General features: G+C 37.7%; 1 protein-coding gene across 1 annotated transcript in view; it reads left to right on the plus strand.

Annotated features, from left to right (window-relative positions):
• The first annotated feature begins 6158 nt into the window (after positions 1 to 6158).
• csmd3b (CUB and Sushi multiple domains 3b) overlaps positions 6159 to 24543 on the plus strand; it is a 356525-nt gene continuing 338140 nt past the window's right edge. The window contains exon 1 of the mRNA XM_055053697.1: positions 6159 to 7379. Coding sequence (XP_054909672.1) covers positions 7130 to 7379 — 250 coding nt within the window. The 5' untranslated portion in view covers positions 6159 to 7129. The remainder of the gene's footprint in view (positions 7380 to 24543) is intronic.

Consider the following 24543-nt stretch of genomic DNA (forward strand, 5'->3'; position numbering starts at 1 on the left):
TATAAGTACAGCTGTTTTCTAATTTCCTTACTCGAGGAAATTTGTAAAAATACTGTGTCATGAAGACAAAGGGACAGGACACACAGGCTGGATATAAAGCTGTGTTGACATCACAAGTACAAACCTATCAAGACCTGACTGTCTGACTTCATAGATCCACTGCTTAGGTCATGTGCTTCACAAATGTGGCCTTAATGCAAGAGTGAATAGAAAAAGATCATATGATTGGCAGTTTGCCATAAGGCATATCGGGAATATGGTAAGTATAGGATACTCCAGTTGGATGAGACAAAGAATAAATAAAACATTAATTCCTGGGCGGCATCCAAAACATTGTATTGGGTAAAAAATTAAATTCAAGAGCTATCTGACTCCACAGTCCACAGATAGGGAAAACTTGCCATAGCCGATACTTGGACAAATGTTAGAAGAAAATCTGTTTAAGATGACTGAAGACTGGGACAAATATTCATATTCTAGCAGGACAATATACCCTCTCTTCTTGCCCTGGTAGGGACATACCCGAAAGATACTCAAAAACATCTATGCTCTACCCTGTGTTGGTCTTTCACATATAAGCCCAGTTAAATAAATGTAGATATGATTGCAGCATGCAAAATGTTACAATTCAGTCAGTATAAAAGATTTCAGCGAGGCACTGCACACAACTGACTTTGTTTTTTGTTTTTGTTTTTTACAAACTTCCTGTATTTCAGTGACTCATTAAGATTACAGGTGTGGATTTGTTTACAGATTAAGAAGTTGATTGCACAGAAATGGGGAGACCTTCTCTTTGCAGCAGGTTTGTGCTGCTGCTGTTCTGGGCGTCAAAAGCGGCACTAAATATAATATCTGTAAATTGGTCTTCAGGATTCTTGCCACGTTCTATTGTGCCACCCACAATTACCCCAAAAGTGGATAATAAACGGATAAGAAATTGCAAATTGATTTAAGCTGTTGTCAGCCATTTGCTTCAGCTCCAAACAAACTGGGAGAGTCATGTCCAATCATCAAAAACAAACTGATTGCTGTGTTTGGAAAAATTGTGCAGTAATGGAGATGGGTAAACAGTCTTTTTTTGAAATACAATGATCAAATTTGAACCGATATTATATATTTAGGGAGACCCAACAAGAATAAATCAAATTATGCTGACTGGTTCAGTTCTGTCAGCTACATTGAGCTGAACGAGACACCTCCATCTACAGCATGTGGCGTATAGTAGCTGGATTAAATTGAACACAGCACAGAGTGAGCAAAGTATGTAATGTAAATTTTTTTACATTCAAGGGTTTCTAGGACAAGATGGAATACATTACATCTGCCGGTTGAGTGTGTGTACTTTTTTTTGGGGCAACTGCAATGAACCATTGAGAAAAGTGAATTACTCATGCAAGACTTTGCAGCATTTTCTCTCCTCATGTCTCCTTATCCCTTCTTGGAGTCTTTCTCTGCTTCCTTGCCGTCTATCACACACAGTTCCAATTTATTTTTGAGCCCCAGCTCCCATTTCTCCCCTCAGCCTCCCTAACTCTCCATCCAGGATTCTCTAACCTGAATGTTTTACGTCTTCTAGCTCCCAGTTTTACTTGTCACCTCTATCTCAACCCTCTTTGTCTCCCTCTTTCCTTTCTTGTAGTTCATTTGATTTTTCCTCTTTGTGTCCTTGCATTTCTCCAGGGTCCCTTTCTTTCTTCTTTCCCTCCTGATTCTGTGCTCCAGACTTTCATATAACCATATCCGCTCCCTTCTTCTCCTCCCGCTCTCTTCTCTTGTTTTCTCTGTTTCTCTCTGGACATGAACCTCACACGCTGTTTATTGATTTCTGAAAGCAGCTCAAACTGTACAGCTAAAGGGTAGCTGGGAAGTCTGCAGACACTTTATGACACAAAGAAGTTAATGCATATAATCACAATGCAGATCAAGCATGAATAGCTGCAAAAGTGCAGGTTGTGTGATATTTAGATGGTTCTAATGTGATTAACACCACACTTGTGACAGAGAAAAAGCAAATGAGAAAAGCCAGTACAAAAGTGCCTGTAGATGGCAGAAGAGGGCTGCAAGGGAGCACAAAACGGCTTCCACAAACACATAAACATGTTATATGCAGGCACACAATCACTGCCATTCACACATACTCCTATTAACATTCTCACGCATGCATTTTTTTACACCTTCCCCACTAAGAATATTGCTCTGCCCGTGCAAAAATTCCCTCCAAGGAGTCAGGAAAGCCACACACATTGTTCTGAATCTATTAGGGAGCCCGAAGATCTCTCTGAAGCTGCACCTCGATTCAAAACAAATGATCTAGGAATCAGAAGAAAGAGTAATTTCATTATTTTTGACAAGACAGACGAGGAATGCAACTGACCGAAAAACAGGATTCCAAAATGAGATTTGTATATTTTCTGTGGGGCTGCTTTGAGTTTTGTTCCAAAACTCCATGACATCTCATATTTCTATACAAAAAAGATTTAATGGCTTGTGTGTGGCTGTGCACACACAAGCCATTCTGCATCAAAATTCTTGATTTAAAATACATTAAGCAAATATTTTTTTTGTTGTTGTGAAATGACAGTTACTTGGACAGCAAAATATTCATACAACTCTAATGTAGCTGGTCAGTTGTTAGTCTGCATAAACTCAAAGGCACACCTCATCACAATAAATTGCAATTTATTTCCATAATTTTATCAAAAAGTGATGTATACATATGACATAATTGCATTCCAAGTGACATATTTCAAACCCCTTATTTTAGTAATTAGGACTAACAGTTCAGGAGCATAAGATCAGAGAAGACAGCTGTCTAGAAAGCAGCTATTGTTAACTTCCACAAGAGTAAGTAAAATGCAAAACTGGCTGTTCAGAGTGTTGTATCTAAAAGAACACTCTGATCAGCACAACAAGCTGACCAGCTTTATGGAGAGGTTGACTCCATTTTCAGGCAGAACACCTGTGTAGCATTTAAGTTTCACATTTTAGTTTTGAATTGCTGAAATAAATCAAATTTATTGAGCTGCACTTGTATACTTTTTATTTCAGCTTTGGACATTCAGATTCATGACCAACTTGCTACTCAGTTTAATGTACTTAGAATGTATCTCTTTGGTACTTTGATTTGAGATGATAATTTAGATTTGTAAAACTAATATTTCACCAGGTGTAGATAAAGGATATAAGTATTTTTCAATAACATAGCAGCTTGGTAGTTATCAGTCATAGAAACAAAATTTATGATCAGACCAAAATTCTCCCTTCATCTGAACTGGACTGTTCAAAGACTACCAATTAACTAACAGCAGTCTTGGCTGAAGTAGCTTCAGAATCAAGAACTGAACATTATTTAAAGTCTGAACACGACCTGTTTATCACCTCAGAGGGAAAAACCATAAGCAGTGAAGAAGGAAACAGATGATCTGAGATAGGATGAGAAGCAGTTGCCTTTTTTAAATGGTCAAAGTGAGGATCCTTATGGGCGAAAAATGCAAACCCAGAGAGAACACTCATTGGTAGAAATCAGCTTCTGAACGGCCCAGCATCAGATTTGATAAATTAAGCTGCAGGCATTTCTATCTCTACTCACTGAAGTTGTTTAATACAGCGTTCCTTTCTACTTTCTCCTTCTTTAATAAGTTGAGAAAGGACATCTGATGAATTAAACACGTCTTGCCATAAAATTATAGATTGTAAAAATAGCCGATGAAACATACTTACATGGTGTGATGTATACCTGCCTGAACGTGTTTCCAATGATAAAACTGGAGGAGAGAATTTGGTCATTTGTTGCTATATGCTGAAAAAAATTTTTAAGATCTTTTAAAAAAAATTTATTTATTTTCTCAGTGTGGTCGACATTCAAAATGAGCAGAAATGAGTTCTGTTCATTTGGCCTGAACTTATTTTAATTCCCGAACAGATGAATGTAAAACAACTTTAAACAGGAACTGTTTAAAGAAACGTGCAATCTTCTTTTAAAGAAATTAGTGTTAAGAATATTATGGTACAACAACTGAAATACAACAACGAAAGGACCGCATGTGCACAATAGCTGCTTAAGCAACCCGCTGGAGGATAGAACATTCTTGCAACCATGAGAATGGGGTGGTGGTGCTGTGCAATTTCCCAGCATGTGGCATGCTTGGAAGTTGATTGGCCTGATGCTCAAACAAGTCTGATGAAAGATAATCACATTGTTGAAGGATAATAATTTGGCACATTCTGGGTCAGGACCAAGCTGTCAGATAGGATTTGTTTGTGAGTATTTCAATTCCATTTGACCAGAAGGTAGTCTTAAAGTCAGAATTTGATTTTGATATGGACGAATAACCCAGGGCATCACTGCTCTTAGTTTTTTTACAGTTCATGCAATACCTGCCTTTGCTTGCATCCATATAAAGTTGTGTGTTGTATACATTTCGCTTCATCTACATTGACATCAAACAGGACTGTATCAGCAGAACCACCAACATTGCATGTCTACCTTCATGAATATACAGAATATCGTCATTCTGTAGTACAAATACTGATAGAATATGCAAATTTACCAAACCCCCTGCAGACTTACCAACCATGATGGGATTTATTAAAACAGAATTAGGTGTTTTTGCATATGTATTTAGCATGTTAGGAAAGCAGGTGCAAACTGGCAGTGTGATGAGGAGACATTGATGCAATGATGGAAGACAATGCATGTCAAAATAGTTGTTTGAAGATTTGAAAAAGAAAATAATGATAATAATAAAGAGCATAATTAGTCTCTAGTGATACAGAATGATTCCCCTTTAAAAGGAGCTTCTTATTTGTTATGGACATATGGGCATAATTGTGTAGTAAAATAAACACTATTTCATAAAACACTGAAAAGACAATGTGTTTCTTTGACATTCACTTTCACTTCTAGATGGAAATGGTCACATAGTGGCCATCTCTACCAAGATGAAGTCTCTCAGTAGAAAACGGGCGCATAAATTTTTTTAACCATGGTCACGCTCTTCCTTACAGGCTGTAACACCTGCACATATCGTATAAATAATCATGATGGGTCACAAAGGACAATTATGCCAGTGCCAGTTTCTGGTGCCAGTCCGGCCCCGGTTACTGTTACAGTTTAGTTGACATTTGCATGAGCACAGATGTTTCTCGAAATGCATAATGACAAATAGGAAGCTTCTGCTAAAACTTCCATCAAACAAATCTCTAGAAACCTTAAATCTGAAGCATGAATTAAATTAAATTTTCATAATCTAATGCTTGTGATTAGGTTTCAGTAATTTTCCAGGGTAAATCAGTTACCCCGATCAGATATTGAAGTTTTAAAAAGATGTATACAAGAAGGACCAAATTGGCTATCTGGGAATATTTTTGATTGCAAAACATTACCTTTTCTGTCTTGTTAACCAAATGCAGTAAAACTATATTTGGCAACATCATGACAAAGTGCAGGATAGCCCCCTATCCAGAGAGGCCTACTAATAGCAGATCAGCTTGGTCTGCTTGAATTAATCTGATTAGCATGTCAGCAAAGTGACAATTTGCAGCTCAATAAAATACAAAAAATTTAGTAGAAGAAGAAAAATATGGAATTTATTGTATATCCTAAAATGCAATTTTATTTTTTTATATTTATAAGCAGTACAGTTAGTTTTTGATTTTCTGCAGTTAGACAAGATCATGCTATACATTATTTATACTCCAGAGAATCATACTATGAAATCTCTGACCCATGGTTAGGTTGGGCACCAACACTGTTACTTACCCACGGGGGTCAATCCACCTTAATCCAACCTTGTATTGCACTGATATTAATTGATTAATTGATGCTTTAATTGATCCGATTGACGCGGTTGACCTTTGTGTGCGTGCTTTTTTTTTAAATAATAATTTAGTCAGATTTGCACTAATGTGAGCTCCGATATGCACTGCGTTTCATCAAAACGTATTTCCAGCTGCAAATCTTAACAGTTCTCCTACCTTGACGTTAGGATGTTATTACGAATAAAAATCATCCACGTAAATAAACGTAATCAGCAAAAGTTCATGTTCAAACTGATACTTCCGACCAATAGACCACGTGAATTTGTGTGGGAGCGGGGAGCTTACAGTATGAGGGAGCTCTTGAAGGCAGCATCTCTGTACAGCGCCGGGCAGAGGGAAGAGACGCACCAAGCTGCTTCACCGGGAGAGAAGAGCGATCCGAGCAGAGGGAAGGATGCGTCTCTCCTCTGATTTCTGACAAGAACTTGGATTTTTGGAAAAAAATACAATAAATAATTTGACAGATTTTTTTCTGCAGAGAGAACTACACAGGGAGTGTTTCGACGCAAAGAGCAAGCCAATGAATTTTGCCTTGCCTGGTAAGGATATACCAAAGGGAGAGACGTGCGATGACGCTTATTTGACAAGAAGTCAGTGGAATAAGGGACTCGTGAGAATAACGAATTTCTCTTCTTTCAGGGGAGAAAAGACAGACTTTTTTCCGCTACAGTTTGAGAGGAGAGAAGAGGGAGTAAAGAAGGAAAAGCAGAAGGGATCACAGACGCATGAGACAAGAGACGGAGGAGGTAGAAGAGGATTAACCGATCAGGAAAGAAATAAAGAACAAGGATCTCTATTGATTTGTGACACATTGTAGTGGCAAACGAATCAGAGAAGCAGCCAGGGGAATTTCTGTTTGTTTGTTTGTTTGACTTCTTTTTCATAGAGGAAAGGACACTGCAAAGCCACACAGATGATCATTTTCAGAATGAAGATCGGACACTGGCTGTGGAAAGTGTGGAGTTGAAGCTCCCCATTACTTTTTTTTTTTTTTTTTTGTATGTTGAAATGGAACTGAAGGGAGCAAATACATACTGACGATAGCCATCGAGAGCGCAGTTTGGAGAGACAACCTGTGCGCCCGTCCCTCCTGCCCGCTCTGCGTCTCTGCTCCCCCCCTCTCTGTCTCTCTCTGTCTCTCTCTCTCTCTCTCTGTGGATGTTCACCGAATTCATTTTTCGGATGTGAGGGATTTATCTAGTCTATGTTAGAAGGAGGAGGCAAAGAAAAGCGCTTCTCTCTCTCGCTCTCCCTTTCACTCCCCGCCCGCTCTCTCTGTCCCCCCTCAGTTTTCTGGATGTGAAGCAGCATGCGGCCCGGTGAGAGCTTAGAGGGCTCGCGCTCGGCTCGCGGAAGATGTATTGATGCAAATAATCTCGCTAATAGCGTCACGGTGCGCCGTCTTGCTCTCCCCTCGTCGAGGAGGAGGATGACGATGAAGAAGAGGGTGACGACGAAGAAGAGAGGGCTGAACGGGAGGATGACGGACGGAGGGATGAAGGCGATGCGCTATTTTCTCTGGACTCTTGTGCTGTGCTCGCTCTCTTCTCGCGCGCAAGGTAAGGGAGGAAGAGGATGCGACACCCCCACAAACACACGCGCTCACACGTATGTGCGCGTGCTCAGCTCACGCGGTGACATGAACGTCCTCTTTCACTTGCACATTCATACTTTTTTTTTTCTTGGGAGATTAAGATGCTTCTTTTTCTTCTTCTGTGTGCGTGCGCGTGTGTGTGTGTGTGTGTGTGTGTGTGTGTGTGTGTGTGTGTGTGTCTGCGTGCGCGCGGGGATGTCTGCGAGGTGTCGCGTGAATGTGTGTGGTGTGATGCGGGGAATCAGAAAGTGGCTCACAGGGAGGATGAGAAAAAGCGGCAACAGCCTTTTCCCCTCCTCCCTCTCTTTCTCCTTTTCTCGTTTTCTCATTTTCTCCCCCTTCCCTCCCCCTTTTTTCTCTTTCTCTCTCTTCTTCCTCCCTCAATCCTTCTCTTCAATACAGCCATTGAGCCGGTAGCCAATAAATATTCTTGCGGTAGCTCTTGGGCTGTGGCAACGAACGTGAGTTGCTTATACCAAAGTGTGTGCGGGAGTTTTTGCCTGCGTGTGTGTGGGTGTGTGAACGTGAGTTGTATATAGTGATGAGGCCTAAGCCTTACACAGCATTTTATTCCTAAATGTCAATCAACAAATCTTCTTTTAGTTACAAAAAACTTTATGCCGTCGGTATATTAATCTTTGATCTCTGATTTTCACTTCCCTCACTTTATGTCCTTCTATTGAACATTATGTATGAACTTGAATATTTAAATATTCAGTTATGCTCCCTCTGTTTTGTTCTTACCTTCTTGCTCACAGGTGTAGTTTATCTTCCACTTCTTCCAAAAAAAAAAAAAAAAAAAATCATTTGAGTAGCCATTTTTCATTGGTCGCTTCAGGAATCCTGTAGGGCTGTCGAGCTGGCTCGAAGTCATTTTAATGTGATTATGAAAACGTTTTCTCACACTGAGTGGGGCATAGAGCAATGTGGTTGCTCCCCCTCCCCACTTGTTTATGTACCCTGCTGATCAACTGATGTTAAAAAAACCAACAAAAAAGTTGTTTTTTTGTTGTTGTGGAGAAAGTTAAAAAAGAAATTTCAAAGAAATCCTAAAGACTATGTTGCAATAAGAAAAAATGGGAAATATGTTTACAAAAATAAAGGAATTTTAAGAGTCTGCAACCTTTGTAAACTCGTAAAAATGTCAAACTCCTTGAGTTTAAATCTGATGATCTTCACTTCAAATGTCAGTAAATGTTTCTTACTGTATAAAAGCCAAAATCATGGTACAAAAAAACTAAAAAGAGTGTCATCTGCTGTGCACTTCCAATCAGCTGGCAGAAAAAAAAGCAATTTGGCTCTGGTCAAGTATTCCTGGTCATAAAAACAACAGCCAACGTCTGCAAATCCAAGGTGTGCCACCCATCAGTGTTAATAAAAATGCTGTTTGAAAATTACTTATGTAAAGCTATTAACACTATAACATTCAAACTGCCAGTTGCAAACTGTTTACTTGATAACAGCTTTTATGTCAGAGTTACAGTTATATTGCAAAGAGTAGAACAGCAAAACATCTCAATAAATGCATAAAATCTACCACTAAGTATATATATCCATTCTGTTTTTAAGTCCATGTTTTAAAATCCAAAGTTTAGTGAATTGTTAATTTAGTAGCTGCGGGAAAAGTATTGCCTTTTCTGTTCTAAATGGAGGCGGAGCATGCTTTGACATTTTTCAGTAAACCATCTATTTCGAAAATATGTCATCATTTAGGTAATGAGTAAAAATATCTCAACTGAATGTTTTCCTTGTATTGTCCAGCCTTGATCCATTGAATCTCTCAGTTAGATGAAAGATGTTTGGAGATTAATTCAGGCCAGTTCATAGTTCTAAATTTAAGTTGTCACGGCAGGAAAGAGAGTGTTCACTTTAAGTAAAAATTTTGATTTACATTATTTTTTGATTGGTTTGACTGAGAAGAACTGGGGAAAAAACAATGTGTCCTACAAAGCCTTTCTGGACATTGATAAGGAATTTGACTAGATGTCTGATGATGTGACCTGGCACATGCTCAGGTCGAAAAGCATCCCAGAAATGTATGCTCATTGGCCTCGAGGCTTCAGTCATGATTCATCAAGAAATTATGACCTGTCGGAATTTAACTTCCCTATTTCCATTTAGATTGGTGATCACCATGTGTCGGACATCAACACAAACAAGAATATGCCTGACCAGAGAACATTGACATCCCCATTTTGAGCAAAAAGAAAAGTGGCGTGCAGAAAGGGTTGATCAGAAACATGCAATACATGGATAATTGGCTCCAGATCACCTGAGTTGGTGACCAAGGTCTTATTAAAGTTAGTGAAAAAGCTAAAGAAAATGTGTCATTTGCTTAGTTTGTGTTTGAAAATACATAGTTTGACTTAATTCAACAGGAATTAGAGACTCCTCACATTTGTGGTAACCACAGAGACCTGTTTCATGGGGGTGAGTTGACCCACAGAGAACAGTCAGGACTTGGGGTGTGGAAAATACCCCAAATGTTGGACTGTGCATGGTAGACTTTGCTGGATTGTGATTGGCTCGTCTGCCTGTCAATCATGGTCGACAGCAACCTATCAGAGCCTTAATGTGTTGGAACTCTGAGCCAAACGGTGTTTTTTTGTTGTAGTAATTTTTGCCATAGTTCAAGAGTTTAGCAAATATATTATCAAAATAGGGAGTTCTAAGTGCGATGTTTACTGATTTTAATTTTGTTGCATCAAGAATTGTAAGCTGAGCAATAATAAAAGGACGCCTCATCTTTGACCGGATGCCTGCAGTTTTTTCAGATACCAATCACCACACACTTTAGTTCATGGGGGATCAGACTGCTTTGCATATTAAATAATAATTCTTAAAGGAACACTCTACGCACTTAGGAATAGCCACAAAGATTTCCTGACCAAATGTCCATATGTGATGAGTTGGAAGTAAGAACAAGATGAGCAAACACACACATCAGATCTGAGCAAAGTATGTACCTGCACACATCAGTGTGTCAGTTGACTTTTGTGGATGAGCAGCAACCAAGCTGTCACTGTTGAATCTGCAGAGGAAGATGTAGTGAAGAAACGAAACAAAAGGTAGTGTAGAGGCTCGATTTCTAAGTTAAGGTTTTGCTACGAGAGGAAGGTTTTATGAATTGTTAGGATTTCGGCAAACTGAGTGAAAATGGAAGAAAGGGAAGTGTGGAAGGCTATTGAGAACCATTTGTCACTGTAAAGTCTGTATGATCCTCCAGTGCAGGGAGATTGTGTGTAGGCTGACAGTGCAAAAAAATACTATAGATTTCTAGAATGATTAAAGAAAGCAAGACAGGGAATGGCCACGGGAGACATATGCCTGTATTCCATCACATAATGGCATACTACTATATGGCTGTAAGAAGCCTTTTTTCTTGGCGTTTCAAGACGTTCTAGTTTTGTCAATTTATTCGACAGATCTTGATACGTGTTGGTATAAAATGTCTCATTTTAAATATGTTATGGCATGATCCTAACATTGATCACATTGTCTGTGTAGTCCACAATATACAATACTATATATTCTTTAGGAAAGTTTTCAAAATAGCCTGTTGAAGTAAGCAATTAAATGAACCCTTGTTGAAAAGTGTGTGGAAACCTAACAAAAACAAGTAATTAAACATGTTAAGTGTTCAGGGCCTGGTGACATTTTAGAACTGAAAGCTTTAAAACACAGCAGGAAGATTAAAACCAGAAATGGGCCAAAAGCACTGTTCCGTTTTGGCTCAGGCTGGCATATTAGTCTGCTTTACCCGCCCATTGGCAGGTAACCAATCACAGTATGAACCTTCATTTCTATTCTAAAAAAGCAATCTGGACTGTGAAGCAATGAGCAAGGTGTAATGGATTTACATGCTGCTGTAGCCTGTGGACAAAAAGTCCTTAATTTCATAACTTGCTTAACTCATTTGACAGAAACACTTGGTACCATTTTCAAAGTCGGTGCACCTTTGTCATGATTCAGAGTTTTAATTAGGAAGTCTTTGTTCGTCTGTCTTTGTGCTGTAAAGTGAATCCAACGTGATTCTTGGGGAGAGATGATGAAATGTTTCATCAACCTTTTGCTATTGACCCTTTTTGTCTTGTTAAGCAAATGCTACCTTTAATTATAAATCTGGTTTAACTTCATGCCTAAAACAATTCTTTATCTCAAGCTCTGAAAGACTGCTGTATTTCAGTCCCATTCTTTGTCACTTGTCCTACTTTCCATTTTCTTTTTGTTTTCAGCAATTCTCACAGCATCTACCTTTTCCACCCCCACTATGCTCCTTTCTTCAGTCAGATTTGTCCTGTAGCTCCAGAGACTTAATTTACTCACCAACCATACCAAGTCACATGTGCACAGTGACAGTAGAGGGGTAAAAACCAACATGCATTACTTATTTCCTACAGTCTTCTCAATTCAAATGTATTCTGACTCGTGTTTAAGCTGTCAGATTTGAGTTGAGAGCTGCGTTCTACCTCCCAACCTGTAGCTTTGCAGTAGATTTGTGTTTCAACACCATTTGTAAGATGCAATCTCATCAGTTTCACACACGTTATATGAATCTTAACCGCCATTTTATCAGAAGATACACCTGATCATTTGTGTGTAATTATTAATTGAACCAACAGGTCTTCAGTTATTTTTTGTTGTTGTTTTTTTTGTCTGTGTTGCCCAACTAGAGGGGCTTGCATGAGTAGCAGATCCTCCACTCTGTTTGTGCGACATTTACAAAAACAACGGACATCCAGGTAATCTACATGTTGTCATCAGGAGAGTAACTGACAGTCACCACTTCTCCTTGAGGATAGACTCCCACATCTAAACTGAATTGAACCAGAGAGATAAAAATAGCTAATTTAATTTACATTGACAATCCATAGAAATGCAGTGCTATGTTCTTACAACATGTCTAAATTGAAATTTATCAGTTTTTCTCTTTGTAGCTTTGGGTAATTCAATGCTAGTCAAATTTTGCATCCAGGTACTGAATATTAGAGCTTGATTGCAGTTGTGGACAGCTATTGTCCTGATTATAAATCCTTGATTGATTATATTTACTTACAAGCCAGCATTAATAAGTTATCCAAGTTAGTGACCAGTTCAGCATTTTGAGTCATCTCACACCGCTCTCAAATATCCATAGAAAACCGACATACAATTGAGACTGCTTGTTTGTGATGCTTTTCAAGGCAACTTTTTTTTTTTTTGTCTTCCTCCCTAACAGATGTATATTTGGACGATTAGCACGCTGTGTACATTCTGACTCTGGCGGGCACCCTGACACTGAGCATTAGCACAGCCCAGGCTCTCTAACACACAGTTAATCCTGTGGCTTATGGCTGGTTTCTCTGGGAGTGGAGATGTGTCTGTTGCAGAGTCAGCCTCTTGATCATAAAAATGCTTCAGAGAGACAGAGGGAACAGCGGGGAGAGCAAGGGAGAGGAGACTGGGGAAGTCAAGCAAGTCATGGTGGGGGCAGAGTCAGTTAACATTTGGCTTTGATATTAGTACTCTTTCACCTCTGTCATCTCGCATTTCTCTTGTCACTATTATTACTTCGTTCTGTTCTGTTGCTCCATCCGTCCCTCCTTACTTGCATTCATCTAATCTCACATCTATACACTTAATTAGAAATTACCCCTTTGTAACCTCTGCCTCCTCTACTCTGATACATATAAATGTAAAATTATTGCAAAATCAGACAGTAAGTAAAACTATGTACCGCCCCCACATTTCACTAGGTCTAATTATCAAGACTTTTCTATATTTATTTGTATTTTTTTCCCTGTGATTTTACTTGTTGCATTTTTCAAATTGATATTCTGCTTTGTATTATATCTGTGATTTTTTTTGGTGCTACAAAGCTCACCTATTTGTCCCTGAGGCTCTAAAGAAACAGCTTCTTCAACAAATTTCAACTCTTACACTGTCTGTAATTGGTTTTGAGTTGTTTGGGCAGAAATATTGCCTCTTTTAATCATATTGACTCTTTAGACAGCAAATTAAGATTTTTTTATGAACAGCCACCAATTATCTGAAGATATTTTATCTCATTAATTTGTCATAAAGCAACAATGAAGCAGGCCACATCTGCATGACCATTAAATTGCTCATCGGTCGAAAGACCAATTACCTTTTGCAGATGTGAAAAAGGATGACAGCGAAGGAAATGGATGTAATTCATAAAGAGAGAATTCAATGACCTCGAATGTGTGAAAAATGTGTTGAACATTTTTTGCATAATTTCATCATTTTCCAAGGAAGCTACGGTGTGTTGGTGGTCTCATCTGAACGTGGAACTTTTCCCCGGTCAGTATCCAAAAATACTGACTGTTTCCAGACGGCGGTCATGTCTTAGGTTCTGATGATTGTGTGACAGCAAGTTGTTTCCCAACAAAGAAAGAAACAGTTCTCTGAGCTACAGGTGTGATGTTTTGAGCTGTTATGCACCAGCACAGATTATCTTTCCATTTACCTTTTGTGAAGAAAAGCAGGATTTGTGTTTGATGTTAAATAAGACAGCTTTGATCCTGATAAGTTCTGGGTACAGGAAAATAATGGAAGGATTAGTCCCAAGCATGAAAGACCATCCCCTGCTGTTTTCTTGACAATGCTAAGACTAGCTGACCAATCTTATGACAAAACTTATGTAAAAGAAGAGATCTGAGGAGCACATCATAAAATCTTCTCTTATATTTGCTGACCAGCATTTTCATGTTTCTATTAATATTCCCAAAATATGAGGTTGAAAGGCTTCTTTGCCATTACCCTAATTTTAAATTATTAGTCATTTTTGGTATAATGACATATCTACTGGCTTTTCTCAATATTCAAAGGTGACCTTACCTACTATCAACTTATTTTAATGCTTCCACAAATGCCTTTAGGTGGACAAAAAATTACTAAAATGAATCTGTATGTTATGCTGAGGACAATTTGATTGTCATGATGAATTGTTTTAAGTATTTTCTACAGTGAAGTCTGTGCATCTGCATAGTGCAACAATGCAGATGTTGCACTTATTTGTCGGTCTTTGCTGTAACATTTACATTACTCTTTTTTTTATAGAAGTCAAACATAAATGGGGCAAATATGATGCGAGTTGTGTCAAATTATACTAGTGGATCAAAGATGATTGTTAGGTTAATTGTCATCTCCAAACTGACCTTGGGTGTGCGTGACTGTATTTCCTTTGTGTGTCTGTATTACTGGCAACCTGTTCAGGGCGTACCCTGCTTTTCGCCCAGTGACCGGTCTTCGTCTCTGCAAGGCAAAGGAAGTATAGACAATGGATGGATGGATCAAATTTGTTAGATAGTGGAGTGACATTTACTTGAAACTTATTTTCAGTTGAATGGCTCTGTTTAACAGTGTATTCATAATGACTTAAGACATAAGGCAGTTTTATGCCACATAATATATGTATGCATTTATATTCTCTTCTGGGTTAATGCGTTTCTACTAAGTACTTTGGGGTTTTCTGATTTGTCAAAGGTGCTATATCAATAAAATTTACTTATGTATTCCTTTGTCACTCAAATGTGATTTAGATACGCAATATAGAAAAAGTTCTGTAGATTTGACAAATCTGTATGATATTTTATATTTCATCTTTCCAATCCTTTTTACTTGTCTCTAACCTCCTGCTGGTGATCTCATCTTATGATGAATTTGTAATCGCTCTTTTTATCCCACTTTTTGTCATTTTGTCAGGCTTGTTAAATAGAAAGAGGGGTTCATTTTGCCCCGCAAATTAGACCAAGGAGGGAAACACTCAGCTGTTAGAGGGTTCAGAAGCTCCATAGCAAATTTTGATTTTTTTCCTCTGAGTTTTATAAAAAAATGTTTTCAGAATGCTGTCATAAGTGTAACAATTGAATAACCTCAATCCCCTCAATCCAGAAATGCTAAAAGCTTGTTTCATGGATGATCCAGATGTAATTTTATTTCAATGTAATGAAAAGTTGCATTTTTCTTTCTTTAGTTTTTTTTATCTTGATAAATAGATTGTGTTATGGTGATTTCTATGAATATAAAATAAAATTCAATGGTAATTTTTATAGCGTACATGAAGGAATCTAATATCAGGGTTTCCTAAAAGGCCAATCAAATGAAATAAAGCCATGGGTTCCTGACCATTATAAGGTGTTGTTTTACAGAAATGAAATTCCTTCAGAAACTCAACATCTTGCATGTCTTTGACACACACACAAAATGTCTACCATTGCCTCTTCATTATTTCAGGGATGATTAAAAGTAGATGTGACGTCTGCATGCTGAGCAAATAAACTTTGTGTGCACGCACACACACTAAAACTTATTAAGGAATAAATATAATCTGGGCACACCAAGATAGCATGTGTTACCCTGAGGGTGTGGCCACAAACTCTCACAACACACACTCACATGCACAGAGAGCCTCTTTCTCTGATGCACTACGAGAGGCAGATGAGAAATTAACAAAGACAGGGAGTCTCCTCACCAGCTGGTGCCCTGTTTTGTGTGTAAGGTGTTTGTGGTGTGCTCCAATAACTGTTTTCACTCTTATAGGGAAAAGTATTTCTTTACATATGAAAAGGCTGCATATAAATTTGGAAAAATACTCACAGGAGGGAGTTGGATTGCTGGCCATGTGAACAGCTAAGCCGGTCAAAGGTCCACTCCCTTGTGACAGCTAGATCTGTCCCTGTCAGCCTGTCCTTGTGGTGGATACAGATGCCCTCAATTCCTGCTCTGTGGGAGGAATACGACTGATATAACACATGAATGCAAATCAGGGAAGATGGGAAAACACTACCATTGGCAATAGCTTTGACAATGCAAATAGTGACTTAGTTTTTTGAAGTATTGATCTGTATTTGCAAGTTGCAAAGCCCAAGTTCTGAACCATAACATCAAATGGATTCTTGGATCAATTTTGGTTTTCAAACTCCAAAGTCAAGGATTCACCTTATGTTTATTATTCAATATGGCTATAGCATACATAAAACGCAAAGTTGGAGGGGAAAGGGATTATTTCATGTGTCTTATGGTTCCTATTGCATTAATTCAGTGAGATTTAATAGTGTGAGATATCTATTAATGGTGTCTGAATATAATCCCAACAGTGACCTGCTCCAGGCAATGTCTACTGATCATATCCGCGGTCCTCAAAAACATACCTGGAGTGTTGCTTTGATTCTTTAATGCATATTTATGAATCTTTGAAGCTTCCATTTCAGCTATTTGAGGGTGCCTAAATGCTTGCTGTCACAAAACGCTTCCACAAAGCTCCTCATTTGGAACTGCAGTCTTAAGCCGACCTTCCGCCTCTCAGTGCGCCTCTAACCCACACCTGACCCAAGAACCTCCTCCTCAGACTAGCAGCAGCAGCTACTGGCGAACATCTTGTGCAACTGCTCATATCTGGTTACAATACACTGAATACACACTAAAGAGACGTAAAGTAGAGTAAACTATCTGTGCTAGAATTTGACTCTACCTTGGACAAACTCTCAAACATAGAAACATTACAGCACCCTCAGTGTTGCATGTGCAATTTGATTGTAAATATTTTTTTCTAAAATCCTGGTTTCCGTTCTTTCACACAACTCTCAAAACTGCATTTAGAACCATTCGAGTAGATAAAATAGAAATGCATTGTATTTGTATTGCTAGTAGACTGGTCATCCAAAAACGAAGATTTTAGAAAAATGTCAAATGCAATCCAAAATTTGAAAGAAAGATTCTTACAAAAGCAGACAAATTATTACAAGTCAGAGTAACCGAAGATTAGGTCATACTTTAGAGTATCTTGCCTTTTATTTAATCTAGTTTGAGTAAAACGACTACCAGCTTCCTGGCTGCCTCACATTTTACCCATTCTGGAGATAATAGGAGCGATTTAGCATACGTCAATCATTCCATAATTTATTTAGTTTTATTATTGTATTTTCAATACAGGATTGGCTAATGATACCAGTACGGTCTTAATGAATGGACATGATGAATGTCTTCCTATCGTATACACTTATAGGTAACAATGTGTAAAAGATGAGCCAGATAATCTTCATGAATGTGATACAAAGCTTTAATTAATCGCAAAAGTAATGATGGGCCATTTCCATGCACAGTGATATTAGTATGGCTTTTTAATTTGTGATGTTAATTTAACTTGCAATTAACTTTTAGTTCAGATTCATCATCCAGCAATTCAAAAAGCTATTAGTTGGGCAGGTTGGAAGATAATTGTTTTAATGGGTTATGCTCTTTTTCTAATCTAGTTTTAACAGGTTCTTTTTTGTACTCACAGGTTGTTCTAATATTGAGCAATAATAGTCATTATGTGTTGGCATGAAATGAGACATGATCCATGGTAACATGGACAGATCCATGGTGCCAACACGTTTAAGACTGTGTAATTGAAAGTGATGTTATGTCATGATTTTATGTGATGCTTTCTGTTGTATTTTATTTTATTTTTTTATGTGGATGAAAAATATTAGTTACTGCAACTGTTGCAGCTGTCATTCCAATTTTAGACGATGCTCTCTTTTGTGTTTATTAAAATAATTATCAACATATGTTGGGAAGAAGGTATACAATAGAGAAAACAGCTGAAATATTACAGTCTACCTTTGTTGACACTAAAATGCTTTATTCCTATGCATGTACTCCTATATTAGAGCCTATGTGAAAACAAAAGAAAATTGATGCACATTTTTTAAAATTTTGCATATTATAAATCTTAACTACATATTATAATTCCTTTGAGTGAAACAAAGTAATTTCAGACAGAAATTGCATTTTATTGGGCAGGAAATTGACCTTAATCACTTTTTGTCAGAAAAAAGCTCACCTATATGTGGCATTTATTTGGTGTGACGCAGAATAATTTCTACCATACAGTGCATGTACACTGCAGACCTGTGCTTTAAATTTTTGAATTTAACAAAATTAATAGAACCCCATTGTTAAAAAAAGGATCAATCTTTTTTTTATTAATTATTGAGTTAAACATATCATAGAATATTTCACTAATAGATCACTGTGGTTTGTAAAGATGCGGTGGTTTCCTAGCCAAAATGGGAGACTTAACAGGTATGCTGGAGAGTAACCACAGGGAGAATGTGCAAACTCTATGCAGAAAGAACCCAGGACTATCTTGCTGCAAGACAATTGTGTTACCAGAAATAAAAAATAAATGATAAGTTAGTTATTTTTAAAGCAACTTATGTAAAATTATTGAGGTCATGGTACTGCACTAAAGATACATTTCACATTTAAGAGTTTTTTTCACATCATGGGTTATCAGCAGATTTGTCTCTGTATTCATTTAAAGGGGTAACAGAGGAAATTGGTTTTTATAAAACCCCTATTAGTCTGTAGTTATTTTTATGCAAGTTAAACTGCTGAGATTCATAAAAAATGCAGCTGTTTTCATAACGAATACAAATGTGTAACATAATCTGTGTCAGAGAAGGTGTACAGAAACATCACAGGAGAGTGTGGTGCCTAAAGGGACTTATTAGCAGGCAGTGGCAATTGTTTAGCTTTTATCTCTTTAAACCATCATTGCCGTGTTTATGAAAACATAATAATTTGAAAATAGATGTACAGATATTTAAAAAGACCCAAGACAATGCTCAGTGGACAGACGAACTATCAATGAACCTAAGCACACTCACTATTGTCAGATGCTACAATGTTTCCCACATTTGTATTAGCATAATTTATAGATGGAGGTGTTCATGTATTTTTAACTTTGAAGAAGGGGAATTGGTGTGGTTAATCTTTTAAGAAGCATCGGGTAACAAAGCATTCAAATCACCCCCCCACACACACCTACGGCCAAACTCCCCCATCATAAAAAATGCACAACAGAGCACACATGGAATCTAGAAGACACGGAAAGGAAAGCAACAGCGGGTGCTTTTGTGGGGTGTTTGTGTTTAGACCTTGTGTGTGATGACAGTTGTGCCCGTGTTGCCCTAAACCTCATAGAAACAAGGTTGTCAACGCACATCATATACACCATGGTATCTGAGCACACAAACAAAACCCTCCCCACCTCCTCACCTCATGCTGCTGTGCTCATTGTTGTAGCATATTGACTTTATTAGTGCTATTAAATAACTGTTTCCTGCTCCAAACCACTTTTATAACAATATTGATTAATATCTTTCCAAGCAAGGATTTGAATCCTCATTATCACGCTAATGATACTGTATTAATGGATAATCATTAAGTTGCATTTGCATGCATAAGCTGCCTCACCTTTTTCCCAATCTCTCATTGGCGTCTCGGAGCTCTGCAGGTGATGCATTCCTTCCTGTATAATGATGTATTTCCTCTCAGAGTCTTGCGCCTTGGGAGCTTTTTTGTACTGTTGTTCAGTCTGTCTATGGCTGTGTGTGTCTCTTTGTGCAGGAGACGCTTTCTTATCTGTGTGTGTGTATGTGCGTGCACGTGTGCATGCAAGTGCTTGTCGGATTTATTCCCAAAGAAGACTCATTTCCCCAGCAGGCCCTGTCAGGCTGTTTCTGGGCGCACTCGGTTCACAGCTGGAGGCAACTGCTGTCACCTGCTTACCTAACATCTCTCCTCTGCTCAACTCTCTTCTCTTTCCCCCAATTTTTTATTACTTACCTTTATGCCTGTCATAAGGCAAATGCTTTATTCATCCTCACACAATACTCTGATTCTTTTTAGGGCAGATTTTTTTTTTTCTATGAAACAAGTAAACTGAAAGCAAACTGGTCCTTTATAGTCGGCAGTAAAATTCCTCCAAAGAGACTGCAAAGCCAAACAATTGCAGTGGGAGTCTTGAAGTCCTTTTTTCTACAGCATTATTCAGCACAAGTCTTCCCTAAAACTAGAATTTTTAAAAGTTGTCATGCTTCAGTGGCCTTCAGCATGCCCCAAAAAAGCAGACCAAAACCAAGGAAGCAGGGACTGTCGCAAGCATTTACCCCCTGCAAAATCAAACAGTCATGCAACTTGTGTTTACTAAAATACTCCCATTCAAATTAGACATTTGCAGTGTGGAAGTGCTGTTAGGATAATTTGCACGGAAGTGTACTGTTAAAAACAGATATTTACACTGAAAGGCACGTTTTTGTCTCACCACTCTCTGAAGTTAAATCTGTCCAAATTTTTCTTGTTTTAGGTTAGTTAGAATTACCAAAATTATTTCAGAAAACTTTGCTAGAAAAATGCTTTTTCTTTCTTTTTTTGTAACTTTCCTCAAATATTTCTTCTTTGCTGAGTGACATTTCAACTCAGATTGATAGAGGGCAGTTTGACTGTGAATAATGGCACTGTCAGCCAGCATCTCCACAAGGTCCTTGACTTTTTCTTGGGTCTATCTACACACATTGGACCAAAGTTTATTAATCTCTTAGACAACAAGCCTTAAAATTGATCCACCAATGAGCCTCCAATTAACTCAAACGTGTACGTTAAGCTATCAGAAGTTTATGGAGGGAAGCCAAAGAGGTTTGAGTTTTGCATTGCAGAACAGTTATTCCTGATATACATACATATGTATTCCCAAATGTATGTAAACTTTTGGATTCAAGGAAAGCTACAAAAAAATCTCTAAAAGACATCAACGTTTTCTGGGATTTAGCTAATGGAAAAAAAAAAAAGGTATTTCCAGCTAACCTAAAGTAAGAAAAGTTTGGATTGCCTTTGTGCCTTTTTATTTAGTTTATCTGGTTTCAACAGTACATGCACAGCACACTATGTCCCGATCACATAAAAGGAAAAAAAGAAATTCACTGCGGGGTGTTGGTGTGGACAACATTAAACGTATTAATCTCTGACCCTGGCCTTCTGTTTCTTTCACACACAGATACTACATACTCAGCATTACTGACTCAGGCAGACAGCAGATGCTTCACTGCATGACTACAGCCGTATACGTCCTACCATTCTGTCATCGCCACATGTTGTATAAATTGGCCCTAGGCTGTTTTTCACCTTTGTAGTTTAGTGCTTGACCATTATAGATTTTCCAATTGCTGCAGATTTTTCCTTGGACACCAGAGCTCTGTGATACAGGATATCCAGCTTTTTATTGTGGACTGTGTGTAAGTTCATGCTTCACAGGAACTGGCTCAAAGTTCAGCCCACACAGATTAAAACTGAAATAATTTATGTTCTGAGGTGAGTCGACAACACCAGCATGATCTAGCTCCTGTTCTATTTCTCTCATTGTCTGTATTCACATACTGTATAAATAGACAGGGTTTACAATAAAACTGTTCTCATTCATATATGTTTATGATGCTGTGGCAAATAAAGTCTACCGTTCTGATCGAAACTCTCGTTTAATAAGGCATTTTAATTGCATGTGCTATAAAAGCAGCAAGAGCTCTTTGCTTTCCTTTAATAAAATCCTATTTTGTGTTTTATGCAAAACAGATTCTGGGCTTGTGCATAGTAAAAATAAAGTAAATCAAAAAATATTACAGATTTACAATGGCAGTCAACATTTCTTGGCACCAAATGTGTTCAAATAAAGCAATGTTATTGTAGTTGCATAATTTTTATCTATTCTGATAAAAATAGAAAAATCTCAAATTTGATTGGAGTGCATTTTTCAGCATTTGTTTCTAACAAATATAGAGTAAAAAATGAATGTTGTCCTCATTGCCCCCCCAAACTAATCTTAGAAAATAATTCTCTTAAAGAATGTTTTAAAATTCAGATTGGCTATTATTGGCCTATTTCATTCATTTAATTTAGTCACTCTCCAAAATGGGGAACCGTGAGAGAATTTACCATGGAAGTATAACAGAATGGTGCTGATCTTCAGTATTGAGAAGACAGCTATTTGACAATTTGCCTAAATCTACAATTAAAACAGTAAAGTTTTAAACAACTGAAGCACTAAATTTTTATAATTGCATTTTATTCCAAGGCATTTGTAAACATTTTTACTACTGGTGTGGTTAATGTGGAGGATACTATATCTGCAAGGCAAGTAATTAATAAATACAAACACTCAATGTAAAATTAGGCACCCCAAGATTAACTTTATGTTTCTCTTATTTTTTCATTGTAATAAATTCTTCAGTCATTTCAGTTATTCGGTGCGATTCCACATACAACCGCAAGGGGGTGCCTTTGACATTGGTGGCATAGAGAAGGTTGGGCACAACAGAAGAAGAATGGACCTTCCTGTTGGATGCTGATGTGTGTCTAATATTTTCTATATCAGAGGTCAATGTGACGGGGTTCTCTTATGACTTGGGCAACCAAAACAAAATGACTTCCCAAGGCCGGAGATCACTTCAGTGAAATTTATTATCTATTAATGAAGTGAACAAAAATGGCAGGCGCAAAGAATGTACAAAAGACATCCAAAGCAGGTTAAAATCAACGCAGCAGTACCTTCATTCAGAGTGTATCACCTCCAGTGTGACTTCTCCAGAGTCTAGCTGCAGACTTGACTTTTAAAGCCACAGGCTCCACCCAAAAAAAGTCCAAAAAAAAAAAAAAAAAAAAAAAAACTAAGCAAGCACTTCTAACTCAAATAAATTATTAAAATAGGCTATAAAAAATTATTAATAATAATAAGAACAAAAATAAAGAAACATGTAATCCAAAAAATACAATAATGAATTTAACAGCAAACGCTCAATACGTTCTGATGACGTCACCACATCACGCAACTCTCTCCCGGCGCGCCACAAGCCAGTTGAAAATAAAGCCGGGAAAATGTTTGAGACTGAAAATGACAGATCAGGATGAATGGTAACTCAAGCGGGAACACCGCGTGTGCACCCACGACGAACCGCGACAGTTTAAGCTGCAACAAAAAGTAAGTTAGCGATTGTGTATGTTTGTGTATGTGTGCGGGCGTGCCAACGCGGACTCTTTAATTAGGTCTCAGCTCGTGACGGCTCCTCCGTCACAGTCAGTAAAAATTTATTTTGATGCATGTGTATCAGTGTGATTTTAAGATTTAAGAGATAATTGATTGAATCGAGGGTCAAATACTGAGTCACATGATGCAATTTCTGATTAGTATGTAGAAAATGGAACATATTTCCGGAGACCAATTTAAAGCTAATGCCAGCAGACTTTGTCCAGGTGTGTTAAGCCAGCTGAAATTTCTTTATGGGTTATTGCAAAAACCAGAAGAAACCATACTGTTATGACACTGAAAAATATATTTACCATGACTGTTTTTTATATTGGCATTTTGTAGGGTTAGCATAAATTGCTTTAATAAAACCTCAGTCTTGAGGTAAATGAGGCGGCAATCCAGTGTGTCAAAAAACAAACAAACTCTGCTTTAGTATGTTAGCCTTCCTGTTACCCGATGAAAGTCTTGGCTGCTCTGCATAAATTATGTCATAAAAAAAAAATCTTTGTGCTTCCTTAGACTTAATTTTAAAGGCTCTTGGTTAAAGAACAATTTGGTACTAAAGAGACACCTCACTTTACAAAATGATTTCTTCACGATCTTTGCCACAGCAGTCTCCTGGCGGTAATTGAGTCTGTTTCCCGACAAACAATGGAGGCAAAAGGCTGTTCCGAAGAGCACTGAACATCTAAAGATTTGATAGAGGATGAGTTGAAATGAGTTTCAGAGATCAAAAGAAACAGAATGATAAAAGTCAAAAAAAGGGACTGAAAGATAAAAGGTACTGAGTCACTGTATCAGACTTGTGCCTTTTATAGAACGGGAGTCAACAGAATTACAATCCTGCCAGCCAACAGGAGCACTGGTCTGCACATGTGTCTCAAAGGTCACTGTGTTCAAAAGATGTTTCCCCTGACTTCATGCAATTGATAAAATTTCTACAAAGGAAAGAGATTCAAGCACTCCAAAGAACATCATCAAAGACAGACAGGATCCACAATGGTTCTACTCACTTTTTTAACTGAGGCAATAAGGTCTGGGCAGTTGGATATGATATATATATATATATATATATATATATATATATATATATATATATATATGTATATATGTATGTTTTAAAACTTCTTACATACATGCTGTGTCCATAAACAACCATTTTTTGCTTTGAATTTTAGTATAAAGATGCACATCAAATAATTTAATATTATAAACTATATTTCAAGAATTTAATTTTAGTAAAGACAGTAATATGGAATATTTACACACAGGGATATAT

This window comes from Poeciliopsis prolifica, unplaced genomic scaffold (genome assembly GCF_027474105.1).
Source record: "Poeciliopsis prolifica strain line A6 unplaced genomic scaffold, Auburn_PproV2 SCAFFOLD038, whole genome shotgun sequence".
Lineage (NCBI taxonomy): Eukaryota > Metazoa > Chordata > Actinopteri > Cyprinodontiformes > Poeciliidae > Poeciliopsis > Poeciliopsis prolifica.